The 23,963-nt window shown below is 42.4% G+C and overlaps 1 protein-coding gene across 48 annotated transcripts in view; it reads right to left on the reverse strand.

The window, feature by feature from the left end:
- Neb (nebulin) overlaps positions 1 to 21,786 on the reverse strand; it is a 197,931-nt gene extending 176,145 nt beyond the window's left edge. For 47 of the 48 annotated variants that reach the window (XM_063283589.1, XM_039106300.1, XM_039106274.1 and 44 more), the window contains exons 1-12: positions 21,665 to 21,786; positions 21,023 to 21,104; positions 20,452 to 20,516; positions 16,810 to 16,851; positions 15,017 to 15,217; positions 13,247 to 13,354; positions 12,701 to 12,805; positions 11,668 to 11,772; positions 10,940 to 11,044; positions 6,241 to 6,345; positions 2,505 to 2,609; positions 1,800 to 1,907 (exon numbers count right to left, since the gene is read on the reverse strand). In XM_063283589.1, coding sequence (XP_063139659.1) covers positions 1,800 to 1,907; positions 2,505 to 2,609; positions 6,241 to 6,345; positions 10,940 to 11,044; positions 11,668 to 11,772; positions 12,701 to 12,805; positions 13,247 to 13,354; positions 15,017 to 15,217; positions 16,810 to 16,851; positions 20,452 to 20,487 — 1,020 coding nt within the window. In that variant the 5' untranslated portion in view covers positions 20,488 to 20,516; positions 21,023 to 21,104; positions 21,665 to 21,786. The remainder of the gene's footprint in view (positions 1 to 1,799; positions 1,908 to 2,504; positions 2,610 to 6,240; positions 6,346 to 10,939; positions 11,045 to 11,667; positions 11,773 to 12,700; positions 12,806 to 13,246; positions 13,355 to 15,016; positions 15,218 to 16,809; positions 16,852 to 20,451; positions 20,517 to 21,022; positions 21,105 to 21,664) is intronic. The other variant, NM_001419519.1, reaches the window with a different exon arrangement.
- Positions 21,787 to 23,963: the final 2,177 nt, after the last annotated feature.

Here is a 23,963-nt window from a genome sequence, read left to right on the forward strand (position 1 = left end):
TACAATCAACCAAACAAGTTGATATTTTCACCTGCAAATCTAAAAGGCATCTGAACTGGAACATGTTTGAAGATAAACTCCTGTTTCGATCCCTTTCAATCACCTTCTCCTTCTATATTCTTCCCTGTATCCATCAAGGGAAACCCTGTGCAACTAGCTTCTTAGTCTGTGTTATGGTTTGTATATGCTCAGCCAAGAGAGTGGCACTATTAGAAAGTGTGGCCCTGACAGGAGCCGGATGTAGATCTCTCCTGAGAGACACAGCCAGAATACAGCAAATACAGAGGCGAATGCCAGCAGCAAACCACTGAACTGAGAATAAGTCCCCCGTTGAAGGAATCAGAGAAAGAACTGGAAGAGCTTGAAGGGGCTCGAGACCCCATATGAACAACAATGCCAACCAACCAGAGCTTCCAGGGACTAAGCCACTACCTAAAGACTATACATGGACTGACCCTGGACTCTGACCTCATAGGTAGCAATGAATATCCTAGTAAGAGCACCAGTGGAAGGGGAAGTCCTTGGTCCTGCTAAGACTGAACCTCCAGTGAACGTGATTGTTGGGGGGAGGGCAGCAATGGGGGGAGGGTGGAGAGGGGAACACCCATAAAGAAGGGGAGGGGGAGGGATTAGGGGGATGTTTGCCCGGAAACCCGGAAAGGGAATAACATTCGAAATGTAAATAAATACTCAGGTTAATTAAAAAAAAAGAAAAAAAAAGAAAGTGTGGCCCTGTTGGAGTAGGTATGTCCTTGTTGAAGTAGGTGTGGCACTGTGGGTGTGGGCTTTAATACCCTAGTCCTAGCTGCCTGGAAGCAAGTATTCTGCTAACAGCCTTCAGATGAAGATGTAGCACTCTCAGCTCCTCCTGCACCATGCCTGCCTCGATACTGCCATGTTCCCAACTTGATGATTACAGACTGAAACTCTGAACCTATAAGCCGGCTCCATGTTGTCCTTATAAGACTAGCCTTGGTCGGGGCTGGGGATTTAGCTCAGTGGTAGAGCGCTTGCCTAGGAAGCGCAAGGCCCTGGGTTCGGTCCCCAGCTCTGAAAAAAAAGAACCAAAAAAAAAAAAAAAAAAGACTAGCCTTGGTCATGGTGTCTGTTCACAGCAGTAAAACCCTAACTAAGACAGTCTGAAAGCTTTCTCTGATCCAACCCTTCAACAAATCAAGTGTGCTCCATTTCCTAAATATTTCTCACCCCTTGTCCTGCTGGTATCTTGACCCAAAACACAATTGCCTTACACTTTCTAAGTGATGGACTCTTCCTTCTTTCTCCCCTCTGACAAAACCAAGTCTCCAGGAAAGCCATTGGTCAAACAAGTTTATTTGGCCTTGACATCTATGCTTTTTATAAAACTCATACCACTTTAAAATGTCAAGGAAGAATCCCTTTATCAAAGTGGGCTTCTGGTCTTATTTGTGATCACCCACTTGTAAGAACACAAGAGCAGTGACAGTGTTGAGTGTGAAGCACATGGCTTCATATAAAGTTGCCAGGTATCTTTTTTCTGGTGGACGTACCGCTAGCTAAGATAATTCCCTTTATGTTGTTGGCCAGCAAAAGGCCCTCCACTCCATGAAATGAATGAAAGTGGCTATTAGTTGCTGCTAAGGATCCTATTGTAATTGCAACACATTTTTTTTTCTGTTTTAGGCATTCTGCTATGCACTAGTCTCAGCTTTGGTACTTTCCCTAAGAATCTACGCCACCACCATTTTTAGTATCTACCCAGGCAAGAGTTCTGAGTCCACCCCATTAAAAACACGAAGAGCAATGGGAAGATGGCATACCTTGCTCGCGGCAACCCCAGCCTGTTTATTCATTTTATACTCAGGTGTTTCAGTCTGCATGAAGTAGATCTGGTCTTTCATGTTCTCAAAGTCTTCCTGATACTTCCTCTGTAAGACAGTAAAGAAGCTTCAGAATAGCTGTGGAGACAGACTTCTACCCCACTGTGTACTGGGCAGAACCCCTCAAGTCTGCATGTCCCCTCCCCCTTCATTTAGGCCAGCCAGGTTTTGATCAGAGAATGCAGGGGCATTGCCAAAATGGTTCCCAGCTTAACAGAGGTCTGGACAATTAGAACAGGCTGAGAGAAAAACTGGAAAGGCCCACTGAGAAAGAGGTCTGGAAAGCCAGAACAGATGAATGAAAAAATTAGATTTCTGTTTTCCACTGAAGCTAAATCAATCAATGTTATACTACGTTTGATGTTAGCCAAAAGGCCAAGAAGCGATCAATGTTATAAATGTACAGTTTTATTCAGTGGGGGAAAGAATAAAGTACAAAGAACCTCTTTGACTCATGCTAACTGTACATTGCAATTAGTGAGAGGGTCTCGCCAGGTTGTTCCTATGAAAATTAAGGTAGAAACTATGTGATTTGGTCAAGATATTATCTAGGATTCTAGAATTCCTTGAGATGTTTCAAGCAGCTGGAAATTGTTAGAGAAAGGGCTACCCTCCCGGGACATCTGGCCCTGGCTCCTGGCTTACTGTGCTGAGATTGTCTGCATTCATTCTCGCTGTTGCAATTTCAAAGCATGGTGTCTCACTCCATTTTCCTTTGACTTTCTTCTCATAGTCTTCTTTATATTTTTGCTGGAGGAGTAAAAAAAAAAAAAGAAATTAAACAAAAATGAAATCCAAGAGATGACAAATAGGAATTGAGTATAGGATGCTATTAACTATCTTGATGATGTTCATATTAGATCTTCAATAAATATCTCCAAGTTATCTTGCACTCTAGTCTATTGACTCAGTCAGAAAGTTGACGTAAGGGGAACAAAGAGAGACAAGAAGACTGTCTCTCATTGCTAACCTTGGGGACTTACACTCTAGCTCAAAATGTGCTGTGTAGAAGTTATCTTACTACTGACCCAAGACACATAGTTGTGAATTATCTTGGCTCCTGTGTTCTTGGAACAGAATTAAGGTATACAACCCAGATCTGGGACCACGAGGCAAAGCTAGAACAGGGTTAGAGTGATTCTCCTCCTTGGCTCATATAGCTATGCCAAAGACATCACCACTGACTGTCGGGTGGCTGGCATGCACCTATACCTCCACCACTCTTCACGGAAACAGAAAGTCCTTCACTGTTATGCCATTAACTCAAGCTCTGATGCACAGAACCAGTGTAAAAGGAAGTATAACTTTCCCCCAAATGCCCTGTTTCCTGTTTTCGCACGGGTCAATATGCTAATTCAGTAGGCCGCTTTTATAGCTGTCCATTTTAGATCTCTGGATTTTTAGTGTCCATAACTGGACACTCTCATTATTAAAGTTTTGCCTTAATGTTTCAACACTTCGACTTTCTCAATCCCAGTGTTTTACACAGAACATTGCTAGAAAGATGAAGCAAGATCATAAGCTAAAGATGGTCTGTATGTCTATGGCACTAAACAAATATATGGTGCAATAATTATAAAGATGACAGCTAGTAACATAAGGAAAATGGAGAAATTGTAAAATGTACAAGAGAGAGGCAAACAGACAGAAAGAGAAACTGAATTTGGCTAAGACTCGAATCTGCCTTGTATTCCCCGGAGGCCGATACAGGGGGATCTTGAGATCAAGCTATCCTGGGTTACATGCAAAGACCTGACCTGAACAGACAAAAACAGAATGTAATCTAAATTAGACCAATAACTAATTCAGGTGCCCTCCTATGGTGGTTTGGATGAAAACAGTCCCAATAAGTCTCAAGGGGATTGGCTCTATTAGGAGGCGTGGCTTTGTTGGGGTAGGTGTGGCTTTGTTGGGATAGATGTGGCCTAGTTGGAGGAAGTGTGACACGACTGGTGGTGGGCTTTGAGGTTTCAGATGTTCAAGCCAGGCCCAGGGTCTGTCTCTCCCTACTGCCTGCCAATCCAGATGTGGAGCTCTCAGCTACCTCTCCGTCACCATGTCTACCTGCGTGCTACCCATCATGCACCCCGCCATGATGATAATGGACTAAATTTCTGAAGCTGTGAGCAGACCCAATTAAACGTGTTTCTTATAGAGAGGTGCCATGCTCACGGTATCCCATTACAGCAACAGAAACCCTAACTAAGACGCCTCCTCTGCTGAAGTAAATCCCCAACACAGAATGAAAGTGAATGAATTGATTTGGGGATTTGCCAAGGCTGTCTGTAGCAGTACTTCTAATCTTTCGGGAATCAGGTTTCTTAAGAATCTGATAGATGAATAAAGTACCCATAAACACTAAAGCTTCCAAAGTTTGATTTGAGCTTGGTGGCAGATATCTGTTTATATAAACAGAGCATACCCAAGACCATGGCAGCCTGGGCCTCTGTGGTTGGGTACCTGGTTGCTGGATGCAATGGCTACCATGCACAATATTTCTCGCTATATGGACTGGTATTTTTGATGCACAATAGACACTAAGAACTTGGAATCTGGGTAAGACTTGGATAACTTTTGTCTCCGTGGCCAAACCCAGTGACCTTCGGTTACAGACACTCAGCTCAGATTAGTCTACAAGGTCAAACTTGGGTGGGCAACTCTTTCCAAGTACCTAATACAGTGTCACCCTCTGCAAGCAGTGTGCAGTCCAAACAGACCTAACACGAAGTTATTCCAGAAGCCCTACTTCTTAAGATGCAAAGGGACAGGTTGGAAAATAACTTTAATATATCTTACTTAACCCAGTAGATCCAAACACTACCATTCTAGCACACAATCGGTGTAAAACTGGGCTATTTTACATTTGTCTTTACTTCATGGTAAGCATTTAAGATCCAGTATATGCGTCCCATGTGAAAGACTCTCAGTGTTAGGGAAACAGATACACATATGTGCCCTCTTCCAATTCATACATCGAATTCTTAGCTCCTAATGAGATGGCACTTCTTTCTGACTTGCAGTTTTCTGAGACTTTGAGAAGCCAAAGTCTGCTGTTTAATACACTCTGCATATGACTTTATTGTAGGAGTCCAAGTTCCCTAATAATTTCGGGAGTTTTTTTCTAGTCATGTTTTAAGAGCTCTGTTGTCAGCTTTGTCTAAAGGCCGCTATATTGAAAAGCACACCACGAATTTCATTGGCAGGCCTAAATTGTTGTGGAGAGTGACACTGGGAAAGTTTGAAAGCGACCTTTAAAAGTCACTTTCAAATGTCTGTACTGCATGCTCAAATTAGATTTAAAAAAAAAAATTCTACTTGAACTGAGATAGTCCTTACATACAAATTAAAAATGGATTGTTTTTAAATGACCACATGGAAGACAATGTCTCCCAAACAACCTTTCTGTTCTATCTTTTCCTCTGTTATAGACACATCTAGAAGCCATTCCAATATGCAAAGTTCCCCAGTTAATCTCTCCTCAGCCCTGGGGGAAAGGTTGCCAGTGTCCTCATTAATTTTACTATACTTACACAGCCCTTGGGTTTTACATTCAATACTCATCAAAACGAGAAGCTAAAAACACTTCGGGGGAGATGACATCATTTCTACCTTTTTTTCCCCTTCTCTATTCAAGAGCCTACCTCTAGCAAAAAACAACAGAAAAATAAGAACCTTGACGTTCAGTCAAAACTGAAGCAGAAGAGGAAACTGAGTCTCAACTTTCAGAGGAAAAGAAAGGTACATGAACGTAGCCAGGTCTCAGAAGGTAGACTGACAGGACCTTGTTACAACAGGACTAGCTCGGCCTATGGACCAGCCGAACATTTGTCTCTGCATTCCTTGCCACAGCTGCACCTTTCCAAGTTACTTTATTTGGCTAAATATAGGCAAAAGAAGCAGCCTGCTAGGTCTTCAAAGCTCTCAAGTGCTGGCCCCACCATTGGCCGCTGAGCCTTGTCTGAGAGTTCACTCATACAGTCTGTCCATATCTGATTGAGGATGCGGGGGGGGGGGGCGGGGGGGTATAAGACTTCTGGGGTGTCTCCCCATCCCCCAAGTTAAACCACAGCCACCACAGAGGGCGTAATAGTTAGTCACTGACTGGGGTATCTTTCTCAGAAAATGTCAAGTGGCAATAAGGCAATAAGCTACCTTATCAAGGGATGACTGTGACATTTAAAAAAATCACTGAGTCATCAAGTTTACTAACCACTGAAGTCATTTATGCGATTAGCACATGGGCTGCTTTTGGTGTAAGGGTTTTTTGGTGGGGGCAGGGCATACGCAACAATACCCTTAGTATTTGTGTCTCTTCTTGAAGTTCACTACCGTCAGCAGGATTTTTAAGAGAGACAGGGCTCGTCCACCTCTCTGCACTTACCTTGCTCACTTGGTTGGTTACTTTCTTGGCAAATTCCAGATCAGGAGGATCAGGCAGGGATGTGAACTGAGTCTGCTGCTCAGTGAGTCCTTTTTTGTAGGCAATCTGACAAAAAAAATAAAAGGCAGGAATGTTCACGTGCATTTGAAAAAGAGCCCTTGTTTTCATAAGGCAGCCCTTTTCACACCGCCAATGTTTTCTCTCGAGCTTTAGCTGTTGTGTACTGTCTAGCCATGACTGTCCCCTGGTTTACACAACTGCCTCTCAGGACTCCCACTCACTTCAGTTTCTTTGAGTCTTCTTCCTTCCCAAGAATGCTCGGCCCCTCCACCTGTTTCTTTGCAACTGTCTTCACAGCATCCCTGGAAATGGCCAGGTTTCTCTTCGCTAACGTCTTCAACTCTCAATCATGCCTTTTCCTCATACCTACTTAGCCATGCCCACTCCTGGACAACCTAATTACATATCATTCTGTTCCTTTACACAGAATGCTGAGTGGTAAAGAGGAGACTCACACACACTTACTGATGGGATGGTGCTAACATGATAAGGGGGGTTAAGAAGGGCGTATGTAAGAGGTGTATGGGAGTAAGTCTTCAAGCCAAAGCACCCAAAGTGAACTCTATAGGTTGTCTACCCAATTTTCTGTTTTGTGACCTGGGGCTTGCTTGGGCCTCTGTGTCTAGCACTCTGACTTTATGATGCCCAACTGCCACTTTGTCTTCAGTGAAACTTGAACACCCCATGATGTGTCCAGACTCCCAGAAGCAGGACTCAACTCCAGAACTTCCGTAAGTCCTCAGTCAACTCAATGCTACTCCAATGGTCTCTCTTGTAGAGAAAGGAGGGGTTCTACACTCACAGTTTATCTCTAACCTTCTGCTCTGGCTCTAAGAAGCAGTCCTCCTGGGCCTCCAGAGCTTTCGGCCATCTCCTCGCTTGACTATTGTACAGAGCTCCATCAGCTGTCCCCGATACATCTCACAGCTTCTCTCTCTCCCTCCTTATTACCTCCTTCTTTTCAGCCTATAAAAGCTTCTATTGTCTTTTTTTAAAAAAAAAGGGGTCTGGTATACATGAATCACAGACTCCCTTCATCTCTTTTCTCCTTTCCTCCCTGCCTTCCTGAATCTTCTAACTTGTGGGCGTGGTCAGTGACCGACTCCAGCAGAAGTCCAGACTTGAATGTCATCTTCCCAACTCTTCTATCACACAGTTCCTTTCCCTCAACATGACAGCATTCTTATTTATCTTAGAAAATAAACTGGCTCATTCCAAGACCACAATCATCTTATACTTAACCAGGTCTAAATGTCTCTTAATAATATCAACTTAGTACTTATAACATCAGCTCTCATGACTACCATCAAATTAACTGGGATATAAAGACTTTTTATTAAAAAAATGGATAATATGTATACATTCCCCTGCTTAACTTAAAGTACATGAAAACTTTATTTTAGGTAAAAGGAGAGTGGACTTTTCCATGACTGCTAAGTCCTTAGGGAGAAAGTAGCATTCAAACAGGAGAAATGTTTATCAAGTGTGACAACCTGTCAAAAAGTTCCCGAGAAATCAGATCACCCAGTCTCCATTTTTTTTTCACAAACAATGCTCAGAGTTCTGTCTGCTTAGAATTCTGGGCTCCAGATCAGTTTAAAGACATTCTTAATCTTAGCAAACTGTTTTGTCTCTATTTAGGTAACAGGAAAGCATGGAAAATAGTATTTAAGGCGATGCAGTAATAAGGTAGAGAGAGAACAAGAGTGACTAATATAAGGCCCCTGGCTTGAAGGCTACGTGCACACACAGGAATCTGTTCTGTAGACAACGGCTCGCCCTGGTCTCTGAGCTAGTGACTGTAACAGCTCATGTTGCTAACGATGGTATTAATAGCCATACTAGTAATGTGATACTTGGTGCATACTTGGTCAGCAGTAAAAATAAAAGCTGTCTCCCAACTGCACTAGACTCCCAACTCCCACTCTGACTAGAGTGGAGATTTTTAGTTCATTATTGTAAGTTCTTGTGTTCATTTTTGTGATATCTCAGAAGCATACCTCTAAGTGGTATGGGGCCATTTCTTAGTCATTGTTTTATGGGAAAAGGGAGGCATGCAGAGAGTGTCTTCTTGGTCCCTTCATGAGCTCCCTGTGCTCTCTTCATGATATAGCATTTCCAGACTCCCCTTCGGCCTCCCTATTCCCTCTTGTGCTGGCTCCTTTCTAGGTGTCCTGCAGTTGAGTGTCCTCCAGGACTCTGTCCTCGATTGTTGCCCTCATACATTTCTTGTCTTCAGCTATCACATTTATTCTGACAAGGTTTAAACATTAAGTTTTTATCCGGATCTCATGTCTATGAGATGTTCACAGCCTCAGCATCTACTTTAACTATAAAAAGCCTCGATCCAAACACTTCCCTGTCATTTCATACCTGGTTCTTTCTCCACAATACGTATGTTTAAACACATGCGTTATGTGATAATAAACTTTCCTATGGCTCTGTTCTCTGTCTCCAATATCCACCGTCATTAACACGTAATATGTATTATCTTAGGATTCCTTTCACTTTGCTCCTTCTATGGTGCCAAATTAGAGTTCCGTGAATACTCCCAAGTTCGAGTTTTCCCTTGCTCTGACTGCCAAGGGTCTCTTCGGATTCTACCTTGTTCTGTGGTCCTCATTTGCACCTCAGGACTATTTGTTGTCCAAATCTGTGCATCAGTCTGATCCCTAAGGTCCTGCTCTAGCAATGTAATAGGAACCCTACAGATGAGGCACCCACTCACATTGTTTTCTAACACCCCAGACTCATGTCACCCTTTCTCTTTGGTCAGGAGGTTGCTGCACCTGAAATGTATTTCTTCATCATCACCCATATTTCTATCATTTCTCATGTGTGTCCTTTCTCAAAGCCATAATCAGATATTTCTGGTCTTTCTACTTTTCTTTGACATACACTACTTTTATCTTGCCAGTGTGATATTTTAAAGGAAAAGGATGAATTTTCACATCCTACTCTAAATTCATATGTAATAAAATTTCAATAAATAGTTATTTAGGATGTGATCAGGACCTGTACTATGAACAAGGCTTGTAGTGGGCTTAAGAGCATTTATCTCATGTCCTCTGAGATTCCTTGTCCAGGGACAGGCTGGCCCCTGACACCACGACAAGAAAACAGAACATCCAATGGGTTCCTTCTATAGGCAGAAGGTCATCCATTTCCAACCACTTTTGCTATTGTTTATGCCATGATAGGAAGTGCCTGCAGTGGGGACAGAAAGCCAGAAGCTCATCCATATAACACTCTCCCTATAAGTCTCAGTCAGGCATAAATGTTCCAGAAAGTTTCTCCAGTCATTCGTGCTGGATGTTGTAAGCACCAAAGTTGATGTTCTGCTGCCTACCTGCTATTTACTATTTGTTCCTTCACTTTTTTTTGCTATCCAATACATTCATTCATTTGATATATATAAAAAAACACAGATATCATTGTAAGTTATTCATCAGCCAGACTGTGTCCTCATCACGAAATTGTGACTTTGTGAGATACAAAACCAAAATGTTTATCTTAAAAGACAAGCAGGAAGTAATACATTCTAAAATTGATGTGTGTTAGGTGAAATCAAAGTCCCTTTCTGATTTCTTTCCTAACCTGCCCTATGGAAATACCAATTTATATGAGTTGAATTTTAATCAAAAGTTGGATTAAAACAAATCCATTAGAATTTGCAGGTGGTAGCAAAGAAAGGCAGCAAACATTGGACCTCAAAGTTAAAGACATTGTGAAATGGTGATGTTGATTCATCTAGGGCCCTGGCATCTACTGGAAGTAAATCTCATGTAAGTCTGAACTGAACTGAACTTGCTTTGATAATTCTACATTGAGTTCTTCTAGACGACAACTGAACATCAGGGAACAGGCCATTTCATAATGCAGCTCTCTGCCAAAGACTGGATCTTTTGGAAATCTAGAAGGTTTCCAGTAAATCCAAGAAGGAAGAAAACAAACCCCTCAATACAAGGGCATGGGACTCTTTGCTGTGGTTGGTTCCAGTGCTGAAAATTTTAAGGCCTTTTGAAGTTTCTCTAATATACTACTTTCAAAGCTTAAGACATAAAAATCCTGACAAGTGGCCTGCTGGTTTTTTTACTAACTCTGAAAATGGTCCCTACATAAGGCATTTCTGGACTCTCTCAGTGGGATACACTCTGTAAGCAGGTCTCAAGAGTCCCCATGCAGAAGAGAGAAATATCTCATTCAGGGGACGGTGGATGGTGGGGCAGAGATAATTACTACGAAGTGACTGTGTACCCTAAGTAAACTCGCAAAGGGAGGGGTGTGATTCCAACGGCTCTTTTTAAAAATGCCACTCCTCCATCACCACAAAACAACTTTGAGCTAAGGGGGGAAAATGATACATGGTTTGGTGGGAAGAACGTTTGCCTTGAGGTTTAAGTCTAGATTCTGCCACTGCTGATGTGAGCTCAGGTTCCTCACATCAAAGAAAAAGGGATTGGCGAAATTATGTCTAATATAAAGTATAGATTATGGCTGAGATAAGGACACATAATAAATTTTGACTCTAGTTGTAGTCCTCTGTAATAATGACGTTGGATCTTTCTTAAGGACCTAAAGACATGGCCCAGGCTTTCCCCACCCCACAGTCAGATGGTACCCAGTGTCCTCCACTTACATCACTAAGTGCTTTCTGGGCCTGGGCGACCCTCCTCAGCTCCGGACTGTCATTATAGGGATAAAACAACCCTTTGTCCGCTTCCCAGTCTTCAGTGTACAGTTTCTAGATCAGAGAAAGGCAAGGAACATTGAGAAAACAAGCCATACACGAAACACATCATTTGACCTCCACCGCTGACGTGAGGCACCTAGGGCAAGGTGACAGCCGAGGTCAGGGAAAGTCACAGACAACCTTCCCCTTTCCATCCAGTCCACATTATTTATTTTAGTTAGTAGCTTGCCCTACTTCTGAAAAATCTTATTTTTAGACGTTGTCTCTGACTTCGCCTGCCTCCTGCCTGAGGGACAGGGAAGTCTTTCCCCCAGTTTCTATCATAAAACAAACTTCTAATTAGAGTGAGAGCCAGGGATATCCAAAGAACAAATGACAATTTAAAAAAAAAAGACACTGCTTGGTCAATTTCCTAATCGGTTCCCCGGTGTGTCTTAATTCCCTCCATGTTGGGCCCCCACCCACAGTTTCAGGTTCTTCAGGGACTTTCAGCCACTCTGCTCAAGCATGCTCCTCGAGAGGATCTGAGGGTCCTCCTTGTCAAGTCACAGCCCCACACAAGTCCTGAGGCTACTTGCAAAAACACTGAGAAACTGCGTTGCAAGTCGTTGAAAGTTCAGCAGCTATGGCTCCAAGTGTGCGATGGGACGTTAGAAAGAGCTAGCCTTCCTCACCTTACTGAACATGGCTGTGTTCTTGATGGCTTGGACAAGTTCAGGGGCATCAGGGGGAAGCAGGTACTTATCCTTGGTGTCTTCCCAGTTCTGCTTGTATAAAACCTAGAGAGAAAACAGGTGGACTAGGGCTTGACAGACAGAACAGTGACGTTGGCCTCACACAAAAGTAGCTGATGGGTTAGCAGGAAAGTGTTGACCATGGCAACATCCTCGTATTCCCTCTCAGCATTAGTAAGCTTTTACTAAACACCACCACCACCTAATGATTCCGATTTTCAATTCCTTTCAAAGACTGCGATCAGCTAATTAACTCAGTTTTCTTTTGACGTACATGATATTCTAAAGCTCTTATAACTAGCTACCCACATTTGAATTTGGAAATTTCTCATAAAAAGTTTGCTTTCTAAACCCCTTTAAAAATAAATAAGATAGCCTGCTTCTTTTTTGAAGGAAAATGGAGGAGTAGATCTGGGGTGGGGGCTGGGAGGAGTGAGGGAGGGGAAACTGTAGTCAGGATGTAATGGATGTAATGTATGAGAGAATAATTTTTTTTAAATTAATGAATGAATGAAAACATACTCAAAAAGAATAAAGAAAAAAAAGAAAATTTCAATGCCAACATCTGGTAACTTACAAATCTATTTCAAAGTTTAAACAATAAAACCTTGGCTTTCATCTTGCAATGAATGAATGAAAGAATAGATAGATAGATAGATAGATAGATAGATAGATAGATAGATAGATAGATAGATAGATATCAGGACTGTATTTTATTTTTTGCAGCACCTTACCCCCACCCCCATTAGAGTAGCAAATGCCTCTTCAGGTAAGTCAAGAGATCTTCAATCCACCCCCCCACCCCCACCCCCAGCAATCTACAGGCCACTTCAGTCCTCTGTGGAGCCTGCTGTTGCGTGTAAACATCCAGTTCACACTCTCTGTGAGGAGGACTGTGGCTCTTAACCCACACCGAGATGGATGCTGTGCACGCTGTTGAGTATCCCAGGGCTACCCATCCACGTGACCTTACCTTGCTGACTTGCTGCGACACTTTCTTAGCATGTTCAATATCTTTGGCTTTTTCGTCCACATGACAGATAGTTTTAGCAACGTCTCCATCCATTCGATACTTAACCTGCAGAAACGACACGCGCCTGAAGTTCATGACGGGCACGGACGCATATCTAAGGCTCTTACGAGTCAGAAACTATGTCTGCAACCCAAAGCCTAGATCCTGAATCTGAGCTAGGAAGAGCCACAGAGAACCTGCAACTACTATTGGTCTGCTCTGCTGGCTGAACTTCCAGCCTGAGGCTTCTCTCTGTTCTCCATGTGGAAGACCGCTGCCACTCAAGACGTAATTGGAAGACAGTCTCGTCTTTGATTGCCAAGCCAAGGTTTCCAAAGTCTCTCTGGATTCACTCGCAGCAAACATGATGCCGTATGTAGATGTCTGGACTAGCTCAGAGTGATCCGTCTCCTTGTTCCCCCTACACTTAGAGCCCCAGGATCCCAGAGCCAGGCATATTTACACAGTGCTCCCTCCTTTAATCGAGGAATGAGGATTGAAGCCCACCTCACTGAGTTGATCCTGGACTTTCTTGATTCTGCGAAGTTCTGGAGTATCACTTGTGATGGCGTATGGCTGTCCCTTTGCTTTCTCGTAGTTCTCTTTGTATTTATTCTGAAAAGAATATTAGATATTAAGCCCGGAACATGACCAGGCAGCAGCAGAAAGTTCAGGCAACACACGCATCCTCATCTGATTTTTTTTTCTTTAAATCCTTTAAGGAATAACAATTATCAGCCGCAACAGCTTCCGTCCTGTCCCACATTCTCTCCGCAAAAACTAAAATAGATTCGGTAATTGTTCCCCCTAAACAGGAGAGGATCCTGGAGAGTTGTTATATAGACAATTGTCTTGGATACGCCCTAAAATAATTCTCTTGATTTTCTCTTTTTGGTTGCATACATATACAAAAGCCTGAATATCAATTAGTCTAGAAAACAAGTTAGGCCTGAAAAGATTTAATTGCTAAGACAATGCAAAAATACTCACTTTAGAAGCTGCAGCTGAACTGCAGTGGTTACAAAGCTACGGTGCCAGCTGAATTAATGGGAAACCTGAATTATGGGCTATTTTATAACGATATGCAAAGTTATTATTTCTGCTAGCTATTCAGTGGAGCCTTGCTTTAGTAATAACATGCATCATTTATAACGATCAAGGCCCTCAAAGAATATTCTTGAGTAGTCAACAATTTAAATTACACTGCTGATTTGGATACTAACCATGGGCAATCTGTGGGGGGTTGCCAGCACTCCACTCAGAATACCAGAAACTCCAGGTTCCTAATGCCCAAATTAATAAGACTATATGGCAATAAATTAATGAGATAATTTTGTCCTTATTGAACACTGCAATGAGAAGGAGGCAAGAAAGTCTTGTCTAGAATCTTTCATGTTAGATCATTCAAGGATCCGAATTAGAAAATTTACTTCATTATCCTCAGGAGTTGATACAACCACAATAGAATCTTTAGAGGCCAAGCACACATGGAAGCTTTAGGCATTGGTTTCGATCCCACATAATTCAATGTCCCTCTGAACTACAGCTCATTTCTTCAAGCATCCAGAACACGTAGGCTCAAGCTAGAGAGACCTTAGCCTGCCATGGACATCAACAAATCAGATCTACTGAAATAGGTGTGGCTCCTCTGGCAGGCACTGTACGTGACAGGATGGTCACGGAACTGTACAAAGCAGAGAGCATCGACTCCTTGGTCATCCTCAATCAGGACACAGGGCAGCTTTGAAGACTCCTTTTGTACCAGTCCATAATCCTCAGACCAGTTAAACAAGAATGCCCTGAGCACTAGTAGTTTTAAATCTTGTAGAAGAACCCACTGGTGTAGCTGTGCAGAAAACTCATGGTTCTGGGCTACCCATAAGTGCTCTGTGCCTCACTTCCAAATGAGTTCAGTCTGATCTTGGTTTTCTGCATCACGGACGGATTCTTCTTCTTGTCACTGTTTTGTAATCATTCATGCCATTGGCTAATCTACAAGGCTCTTGCACTCAGTTTAACTGTGCAACTCAGCTTCTGTGAACAGACTTCTAATAACTAAGTATTCATGTTTGTGTTGTCATTGCTCTGGATTAGCTATGCAACACATGTTTTATAATTGCATTCCTGTGTTTTCTCGTGGTAACAATAGGGGTTCGTCCTGATGTTGCAAGGGCATGGATGGGCCACTCAAAAATCCAGAGTCACACATCAAAGACACATTTCTACAAAACGTCTCAATCATACAACTGGCATAGGAGGTAGCGCTTTAAGACTTACTGGGCTGAAAAGACCCTGCATTTTCTGACTGTGCTCTATGTAGGGGGTCATGAACTTGGACGTGTCCACCTTCTTTCGAATGACCTTCTTCCGCTCCACCGGTTTTGCTGGTTGTGGCTGTGCCAGCGCTGGTGTGGAAGTTTCTGATTGGTCATAGTCAGATGTCCTTGTAGTTGTGGTTTCATAGATTTCTGTAATTGTCTGAAAAATGAAACATGTGGGTATGAGGTTAAAAACTAACACGGCGACCTTGGTGTAGAATGTTCTAGTTTCAGTCACTCGGACATCCCTCGTGTTCCTTTTCCATGCACAAAACCAGCCAAGGCAGGAAGATGCATATTATATTCACACATCTATATGAGGACACGTAACTCTCATCAGACTGGATATTGACTGTGACATCATCTGTGACCTGTATTTTCAGAGATATCACCAAATACATTAAGGGACTATAAAAAATCAGAAATAGTCTTAATCATGTCTTCTTAAGTGAGGACTGAGGCTGAAGCTCAATGGTAGAGCCCTTGCTTAGCTGTACAAGATCCTTTGCTCCACCTCCAACACCATCAAAATAAAACAGAACAAGAAGAATCTTTTCAAGTGGTTTAGATCAAGCAAAAGCAAAGGAGACCTAGAAATGAAAGGCTGTTAAAAAATAAAGCTTAAATTCTTGATATTAACTTTTAAGTGAGTAAGAAGGACCAGTTGCAATTCCTATAGGCATTTAGCCGTACTGTTTATCATAGGGAAAAACAAAAACTTTAAAAAACGAATCACATCAGTATTGTATCAGTCTCTCTCGACTTAGCTCATTAATCTGAATTACATCACCATTTACACTGGGGTCCACAACAATGGTGGCGACATAATGGGCAAGTATCCTGTCAATGGGCTTAGCTATGCAGTAGCTGGGAAACCATTGTTTCTTACAGCAGGCTGTGGTGGAAAAGCTAAGATTCAAGGTTTAAATGCAGTTCAAGGCTAGAAGTAAGGTATGCAGGGGAAGAGGGTAAACAGCAGAGGCTTCAATGAACTGTGTAAGATCATGTCCTTCAAGGCAAATTCGGTCCGGTCCAAAGCCAAATTCTAGCATCAGCACCAGGAAGAAAAATCTGCTGAGGCGACTGTAAATCTGACAAGCCCCACTGTTAATTGGCTCCCCTCTGCCTATTATTACTAAAGCATGACTTAGTGTGAGAAACCAATCAAACCACCAAGGCTACTTTTGATTCAGTCACGGGCTCTTTAGGCAAGCCTCACAGCCTGCTGCTTTGATTAGTAAGTGTCATGCTCAACGAGAAACAACTCCACGAAGAAAGCAAAGTATGAGGCTGGGGGATTTCCAACTTGGAATTGTTGAGAGCCTTTTCTTGGAATTCTCAGGAGCACCACGCCTGGCGGCAGAGACTTTACCCTACACGTTACAACTTTATGTAATGAAACTGCTATAAACTGTGCCAGTCACATGTCCTAGCCATCCCTCAAATGGCAGTCTGGGACAGAAGGCAGCCACTGACATGGCTTTCTTTCAAATCTATCCACACACAAAAATCCATGCTACACGAGCAGCAGGGAACCCTTCCTTGCCATCTGGGATAAGCAGATATAAAAACATGTCACTTAGCCCATCAAATGTGGAGTATGGTCTTTTAATACCAACTTCTGAGCACGGGCAGGAGAGTGCACTCCCTAAAAAGACTCCCTTTCCTCATCTTTCTGGCTCTAGAAGTCTTTGGGCGGAAAGAGGCTCTTCTCTAATGAGAACCAGTTCATGCAAGTGTGGGCTGTCTTACCTCTCCTGGCACCTCCTCGTACACCGTCTCCTCGGTGTAGTACTGTAAAGAGAACACAGGAGTGTCTATAAGACAAGTAGAGTATCCAGCACTCAGCCCTCCCCTCCCTCCACTGAACCCATGAGGTTGCTTCCCTTGGCTGAGTGGATGTGGAATATCTGCAGGGAGGAAGGAGATGGTGGCCAGTTCATATTCTGGGACCCATTTCCACTTGGGAAACGTCCAATCTAACAAAAAGTTGAAAACTGTCCAGCAAGATGAGAGATCTGAGAGGCCTCTTAGCCACTGGAAACTATTTTCCCAGGGCAAGAAACATTCGCCCCTTAGAATTTCTGTCCCAGTTTGCTTCCTGTTGCCGTGAGAAAACACCATAACTAAAAGCAACTTAGGACAGAAAGGATTTGTTTGGCTTACACTTCCTCTGACAGTCCTCGATCCAGAGAAGTCAGGGCAGGAACTCAGGCGGGAGCAGAGGCAGGGACCATGGAGCAACGCTGCTTACTGGTTTGTTCTCCCTGAGGCCCCAGACTGCTTTCCTTTACAAGTCAGGACCACCTGCCCAGGAATGGCTCTGTCCCCAGTGGTCTGTCCCCAGACTTGCGTACTGACCAATAATATAGTCGAGATTCCTCAGTTGAGGTTTGTCTCTTCCCAGGTGGACAAAAACTATTTTGTGGACAGAAATTAACCAGCACGGTATCTCAGAGAATCTGCTTGGGACAGGACTCAGGGTGCTGTCTGTGCAAAGGGAAGCTACGGCAGGACTCACAGCTACTGATTATAAAACAAAACACAGACCCACTGTGAGCAAATGTTTACTAATATCCTGTTATTCCCACCCTCCCCCCCCCCCCCCCCGATCGCTAAGGCTTTCTTCTGGAGGGAAGGCTGCCCACATCCCACTCGGCACTCGTCTACCTCCCTCTGCTGAGCACTAGGTGATCTCACTAGCTTAACCTGGGTAGAACATCTGTGGGAGAAGGGGAGGTCACTGAGGCTTAGTTGGTGTAGGTCACAGGAAGAAAGAGAAGGAAAAGGCACCTCAGGGCATTTAGGGAAGTGAGGCTGCAGTTTGCCCCTGGGCCTGCAGCCTGGAACTCAAATCCACTCTAGTTTTGTCCTCTGACATCACGGGTAATAAATAGGTACAGAGGGGAACTGGCTGACATTTTGTCTCTGGTGTCTAAGGAGAGTAGACTCCTGCCCCAGCCTCATCCAGCGCCGCTGGGCAAACGGAAGGCACGGCTCTTGTGAGTCAACACACTCAACAGAGGGATGAAAAGGAAGCACTTAGCCCGTTTTCTTGGCCAAAAAAATAGTTTTTTAAAGCATGTCGAATTTTTATTTTATTTCTGACATGGAAGAATTGGGGGGCAGAGGTACACTGAAGCAAAATTCTCCTCAGTGCCCTACTTCCTCCTGCCCTTGGTTCAGTAAGCTCTCCTTGCCCTGGGCCAGCTACAATACTCACTGTGGTTATAACTATATAAAGCTTACTTAATGTTCCTTTTGCTTGTACTTATTTTCCATTGAGAATTTAATTTTTGTATGTATACATCTTTATATATAGTAATAGGTGTCATGAGCTCTCAGGACAGAGGAGAGCTCTTTAGCCCTGAGACTTCAGCACAGGACAAAGGCCATTTAGACACTTTAAGAAATACTGTTTAGGGGTTGGGGATTTAGCTCAGTGGTAGAGCGCTTGCCTAGCAAGCGCAAGGCCCTGGGTTCGGTCCCCAGCTCCGAAAAAAAGAAAAAGAAAAAAAAAGAAATACTATTTAGCACTGAGGGCAAACAGAGCTATTCTCCTCGTCAGCCTGAGTAGCCTGCAAAGAAATCATAAATTACAATGAATGATTCCCATTGATTTTAGATTTTCTTAATATCCCAGTAAAAGCAGCTTTTGTGAGCAACGTGGTTTCACCTTTTCTGGGGTCTCACAATGGGGAAATGAGTCTTGGAAGTAAGATCATTAAAAAAAAAGTCACCTCGCCCAAGTGCTTGGCATTGACTTGAATGCCACAGTTCATGTTTTTAGAGTTATTCTGCTAATTAGACCATACATTATTGATCCTTTCTCCTTTTAGTCCATACAGACAGTGCCAGCAAAATTTTATTGCAGGTATCCAAGATCCCCAAGAGCTATGAATTTGAGACTGGTTGCTGTTTTTGAACCAATTCCCTTGAATCTGCCGCTACCCCATTCTTGTGATCTTTTCTGAGACCAAAGAGACTGGAGTTCGACACTCCCCGACAGGCAATCTATTAGTTAGTATGTGCTAGTCAGACACAAGCAGTAATGGGAACAAGATGGCGGGGATGGAATGCCTAAAATAGCCCCTTCCACTGCCGTGACTAGTTGGCTCAGTCAAGGCTAACAAAACATCCAGGATTACACGAACACTTCAAAAGCTAAGGGGTAGTCTGACTGGAGGCTTGAAAGTGTTCCTTTGATTATCATAACAGGAAAGAAATTAATCATAATTATAACCTAACTTACTAAGTTACAGTGTGTTTATTCAATAGTTCTGACATCTCAGAACTTACATTAATACATTCATTAGCAATGGTACAATGCATGAAAAGCTGACATGACACCATCGACTGGAGTCAGAGAGATATATACTGCCTCTGTCAGACACAATGTGGTCTTTATACTCTTCAGCAATAAGTAATTTTATTTATTAAAAATCGAAATTTTTTCTTTGCCTAAATAAAGATGAATTAGCAAATATAAATTTTGCACCTTTATCAGAGTTTTGTTTGGGACAGCTCTCCTAGTTAATTTCAATCATTTAAAAAAATTACAGATTTTCATCTGTTTAGATCGTTGTTAATTGGAACTTTCTAGGCACTTTCAGTTTCATAGCAATGTATTCACATGGATTAACCACCAGCTTTTGGGTTTCTGTTTTAGAAGATAAAGTTAAAGGTAAGAGCTGCTAAGGAGAAGGAACAATGAGTTACAACCATGTGATATACTAACATGACATACACATTAATTCTGCAAACCTCACAGGTGGCCACCAATGATTTGGGGGTACACTTTCAAGAGAGCTGCTGTAGTTAGTTCCCAGTCAAGATTCAAAAGCTAGTCTTGTTTACTTAAGTATGACAGAGTTGGTGCGGAAGTGACTCCAGCTGTCTCTGTGACCTTCATGGGTTCCCATGTGTATCTGTGAAATCGTATGGACACACACACACACACACACACACACACACACCACACACAAGCAGCTCGTAGATGGCTCCTCCTGTGTGTAACACCTCCCCCATACAATTTAGCTAGTTGAAACAGATTCCTTCTCTCTTGATACAGATGCTGGGAAGCATGACTAGGGCCCTTTGATCACTGGCGGTGGGAAAGCAATTCTTTTAAATGATAAAGTAAGACCTATCTGTGCCCAGATAGATTTGGGGGGTGGGTGTTTGAGCATTTAAGAAAAAGTAAAGCTGGGAAGTAGATATTCCCTTTCACTTCTAGGTCTCATAGTTATGGTGAAACTGATCGTCTTTGTACTTCAGTGGTGAGTCTTTGGGACATTATAATAGATGATGTGTTTTCTCGAATGGCTGATTCACCCCCTGGCTCCAGCTGTCGCTACACAGAGTGCTTGGCTGCCAGAGGGGCTTTCTTCTTACCTCTATCACCTCCTCATACTCTTCCTCATCCGCCATTTTTCCAGAGCAGTAGTGGTACCTACAAACTTTCCACATGCCATACAAATGAAAGTATATTAGCATTTTCTCACAACACCATAAAGAAATGCAAAACCAACCCACTCTACACTAATAATATATTACTAACACATTATTAATTAATATATTATCAATATAATAGTAGTAATAATAATGTAATGGGCTAAATCAAAGCTTCAGTTTTCTCTCCTAATACCTTCAGAATACCCTGAGCACTGTTACCCATCCAGGATTTACTCAATTCAAATTTTAAAAAAAGGATAAGGCAGTTTAGACTCAAGAGATGGAATTTAAATGACCAAACATTTAGACAGAAAATATTTTCAAGCAAAATGTTTAGCGGAAGAAAATTGAATGTGGCTTTCAGTGCTTGGAATTTTGCCTCATAAACCCCCAATACTAGGCAGACTAACTTAGTTTTCTGCCTTGGTCTAGAATGCTATATGAAGTATATCTAATATTAGACCATGTAGAATAAATCTCTCCATAAATTTTGAAGTAAGTAAGTAGAAACCTCAAGGCAACGGGGTTATTTTCTTCTGGAAAACCATTGGCTTCCACGGATTTTTTTTCCTTTCTGTAGCTCTTGTTCAAGTCTGAAAAATAAGAAAGAAAAAAATTGAAGCATTGCTTGAAGTGTGCATAAGCTTGTCAGTCTTTGGCCTAGATTTCTAATTCAGGAACTGGGGAAAGGCTGAAGGCCCTTCGGCCTGACGCCAGAGAATGACCACCCCATACAAGTTATGTGATGTCTGAGAGCAGCTGTACCTCTCCCAGAGATGCTTGACTGTAAACCAATACCCTGAGTGGCTGGTTTTGTTAAGCTAGCGAAACTGCTGGTCCTTCTGAGAACAGAGGAAGCTCTGTACGGTGGGATAAATATAGGAACACTGACCATAGAGCTTTCTTCATAGGAATATAGTTAAGACAAAAATGAAGAAGAAAATTGGGGTTAGGCAGCCAACGAGGTCAAGCAATAGCTGGAGAAGGCAGGAACTCCTACACGCTGTGTCAGAGATGACTACTAAGGCCTTCCTAGCCACTTCTCTCCACTGTTTCCCCAGTTAGATACTCAAAACTTTGGAAAATAATTCAAGGGGAGTCATGGAACATTTTCTCAGGAGACCACTCCAGAAGAAGACATAAAGGTCCTTACCTTCGAGCTATGTGAATAACCCTGGCCAGCAGCAAATCCTCTCCCCGCTCTCCCCTCCTGAGACGCCCAGGCAAAAGCCACCGGAGTACGGGCGCTCCCAACTTATCATGTGGCAGGAACAGCCAATCAGATCTTGAGTTGCTCAAATTTCAGAAGCTAAATATACTGGGTGATCTTCTGCAAACCACCTGTTCATCAATTCCACTAAAGGATAAAGGGTAACAAATTGCTAGCTTAGAACTATTCAAATGCGATGAAATTTTACCTAACTGCCAACCCTTGATAGTCAAGTTCAGGCTTAATTGATCATTTTCTCCAATCTCGCTTAGTACCCAACTTGTGCAGAATGATTTGAAGGAACTAAGCAGGATTTGGAAACTTGGGTTCTTCAGTTGCTGGCCTGACCCCTTCTGATCTTCACAGAGGTCCACAGGATTCCTTAGGAATGCTAACTTCAGAGGGACAGGCCTGTGCGAGACCGATGCGGTTGTGTGAGAAACTGAGGAACACCATCCAGAAATCATCCAGCTGTCAGAAGCAAATTTTTTTTATCTGTATATATATATTTATATTTATATAAAAAGACCAATAATAGCAGTGTGTTATGCATCAACAGCAGCAACAGCTTTTCCAGGTTCTGCAGTCATCTGAACAAAACTGTAGAGACATCCAGCACACTCCATTAAAAAAAAAAAAAGTAAAAAAACAAAACCCGAGAAAACAGCACAGTTCTGTTACTCTTGTGGTACCTGGCACCATTTTTTTTTTTAAATTAGCTTCTCAATCATCATCTGGAAAGAAAACATTCTGAGCAACATCATTAAAAACAGCTCTGATAAAGCACGGTCACTACTACGTATCATAAAGCAGGTACAAGCTATTTTACATCCACAGAGGTATGATACAGTACTGTCCTACATCTATAATACTAGAGGATACAATTTAAAAGGCATTATTTGAGACTTGATTCTACTTTTCCAGCAGAGGGCCCAAAGGATGGTGTGACACAGCTTTGTAAAGAAACATACTCTAGACAGGATTTCCTTTCACTAGTGGCACACTTCTAAGGATTCATTCTCTCCATGAATGTCAGCTAAAACCGTTATTAAAAAAATGAAATATCCCTAGAACAAAACCGTATAACCACCGGATTCACATGAAGATGACCTAGTGGAGACAAGCTGGACCTCACCTTACCAACAAGCTATCAAATCTGTTATGTTTAAACAGTGAGACCTCCAAGGAAGGAGATGCCAAGTAGTGCTTCAAAGAGAAGCAAATTTTTTAATGCGATGTAATTATAGGTGACAATATTTGGTTGTAACATTGGGTGACATAGCCACAGGTGTAATCAGAGCATATGGACGCATTGACTTCCTGGTTCTGAGGCAAGGGTGTGGCCTGCTCGGTCCAACTTCTTCCCCCCAAATACCCAGCTGCTAGGGATACAAGGCCTCACCTCTCCATGGTAACTGAGTTGCTGATATATTTAATTGACTCCCTCCTCCTAGAAGCAAATCATGAATGCTGGCCCTGAAGGCTCTATTTATGAATGGCAAATACAGATCAGCTGGAAATCAGGAGATGACTACAGGAGGAGAAAATGATGGTCTACTGGAAAACTCACAGTGTAAGACACTTACTTTGCCCAGAACCATGTAACAACTGGATATGGTAGGTCAAGCCTTCCGTCCTAACACTTGGAAAGGAGATCAAGTCTGGCCTAGACTGCATGAGACCCTGTCTCAAAAACAAACAACAAAATCAAAAATCAGAAACAGACCAAAATAACAACAGCAATGACAAAACCATCCAACAATATCCTTAAAGCTTGCCTGAGACCCTCATTCTTACTGTCTTTGATCTAGTGTGCTGTTTAAGGCTATAGTCTGTCTGTCGTCATACAAAGCACAGAAACTATAAACTCATATAGAAGTAATAATTCATCTTTCTCTGGCTTGCTTCTGAACCAAGGCCTAAACCCTGGGGGTCTTCTCATTGACACCAATCTTACGGAAACAGTTTTTTGAGTGAAATATTACAAAGCCGTCTTATACTTTGAAGATATTTACCCCTCTGTGCTCCTTGCTGCACGATTTGTATGACAGTAAATAATATTTATCCTCTCTTTATCATTTTAACTAAATATACCAGATCATCTCATACAGTCATGTGAACCTTACGAACAAGGGATATTTGTATAATGTGAGATCATCCTCTTGGTGACTGGAAACTGGAAACATAGCTTGCTTATTCAATATATACTATAGAAAGAACAAGTTAAATAAAAAAACAAGAG

This window comes from Rattus norvegicus, chromosome 3, assembly GCF_036323735.1.
Source record: "Rattus norvegicus strain BN/NHsdMcwi chromosome 3, GRCr8, whole genome shotgun sequence".
In the NCBI taxonomy this organism is placed as follows: domain Eukaryota; kingdom Metazoa; phylum Chordata; class Mammalia; order Rodentia; family Muridae; genus Rattus; species Rattus norvegicus.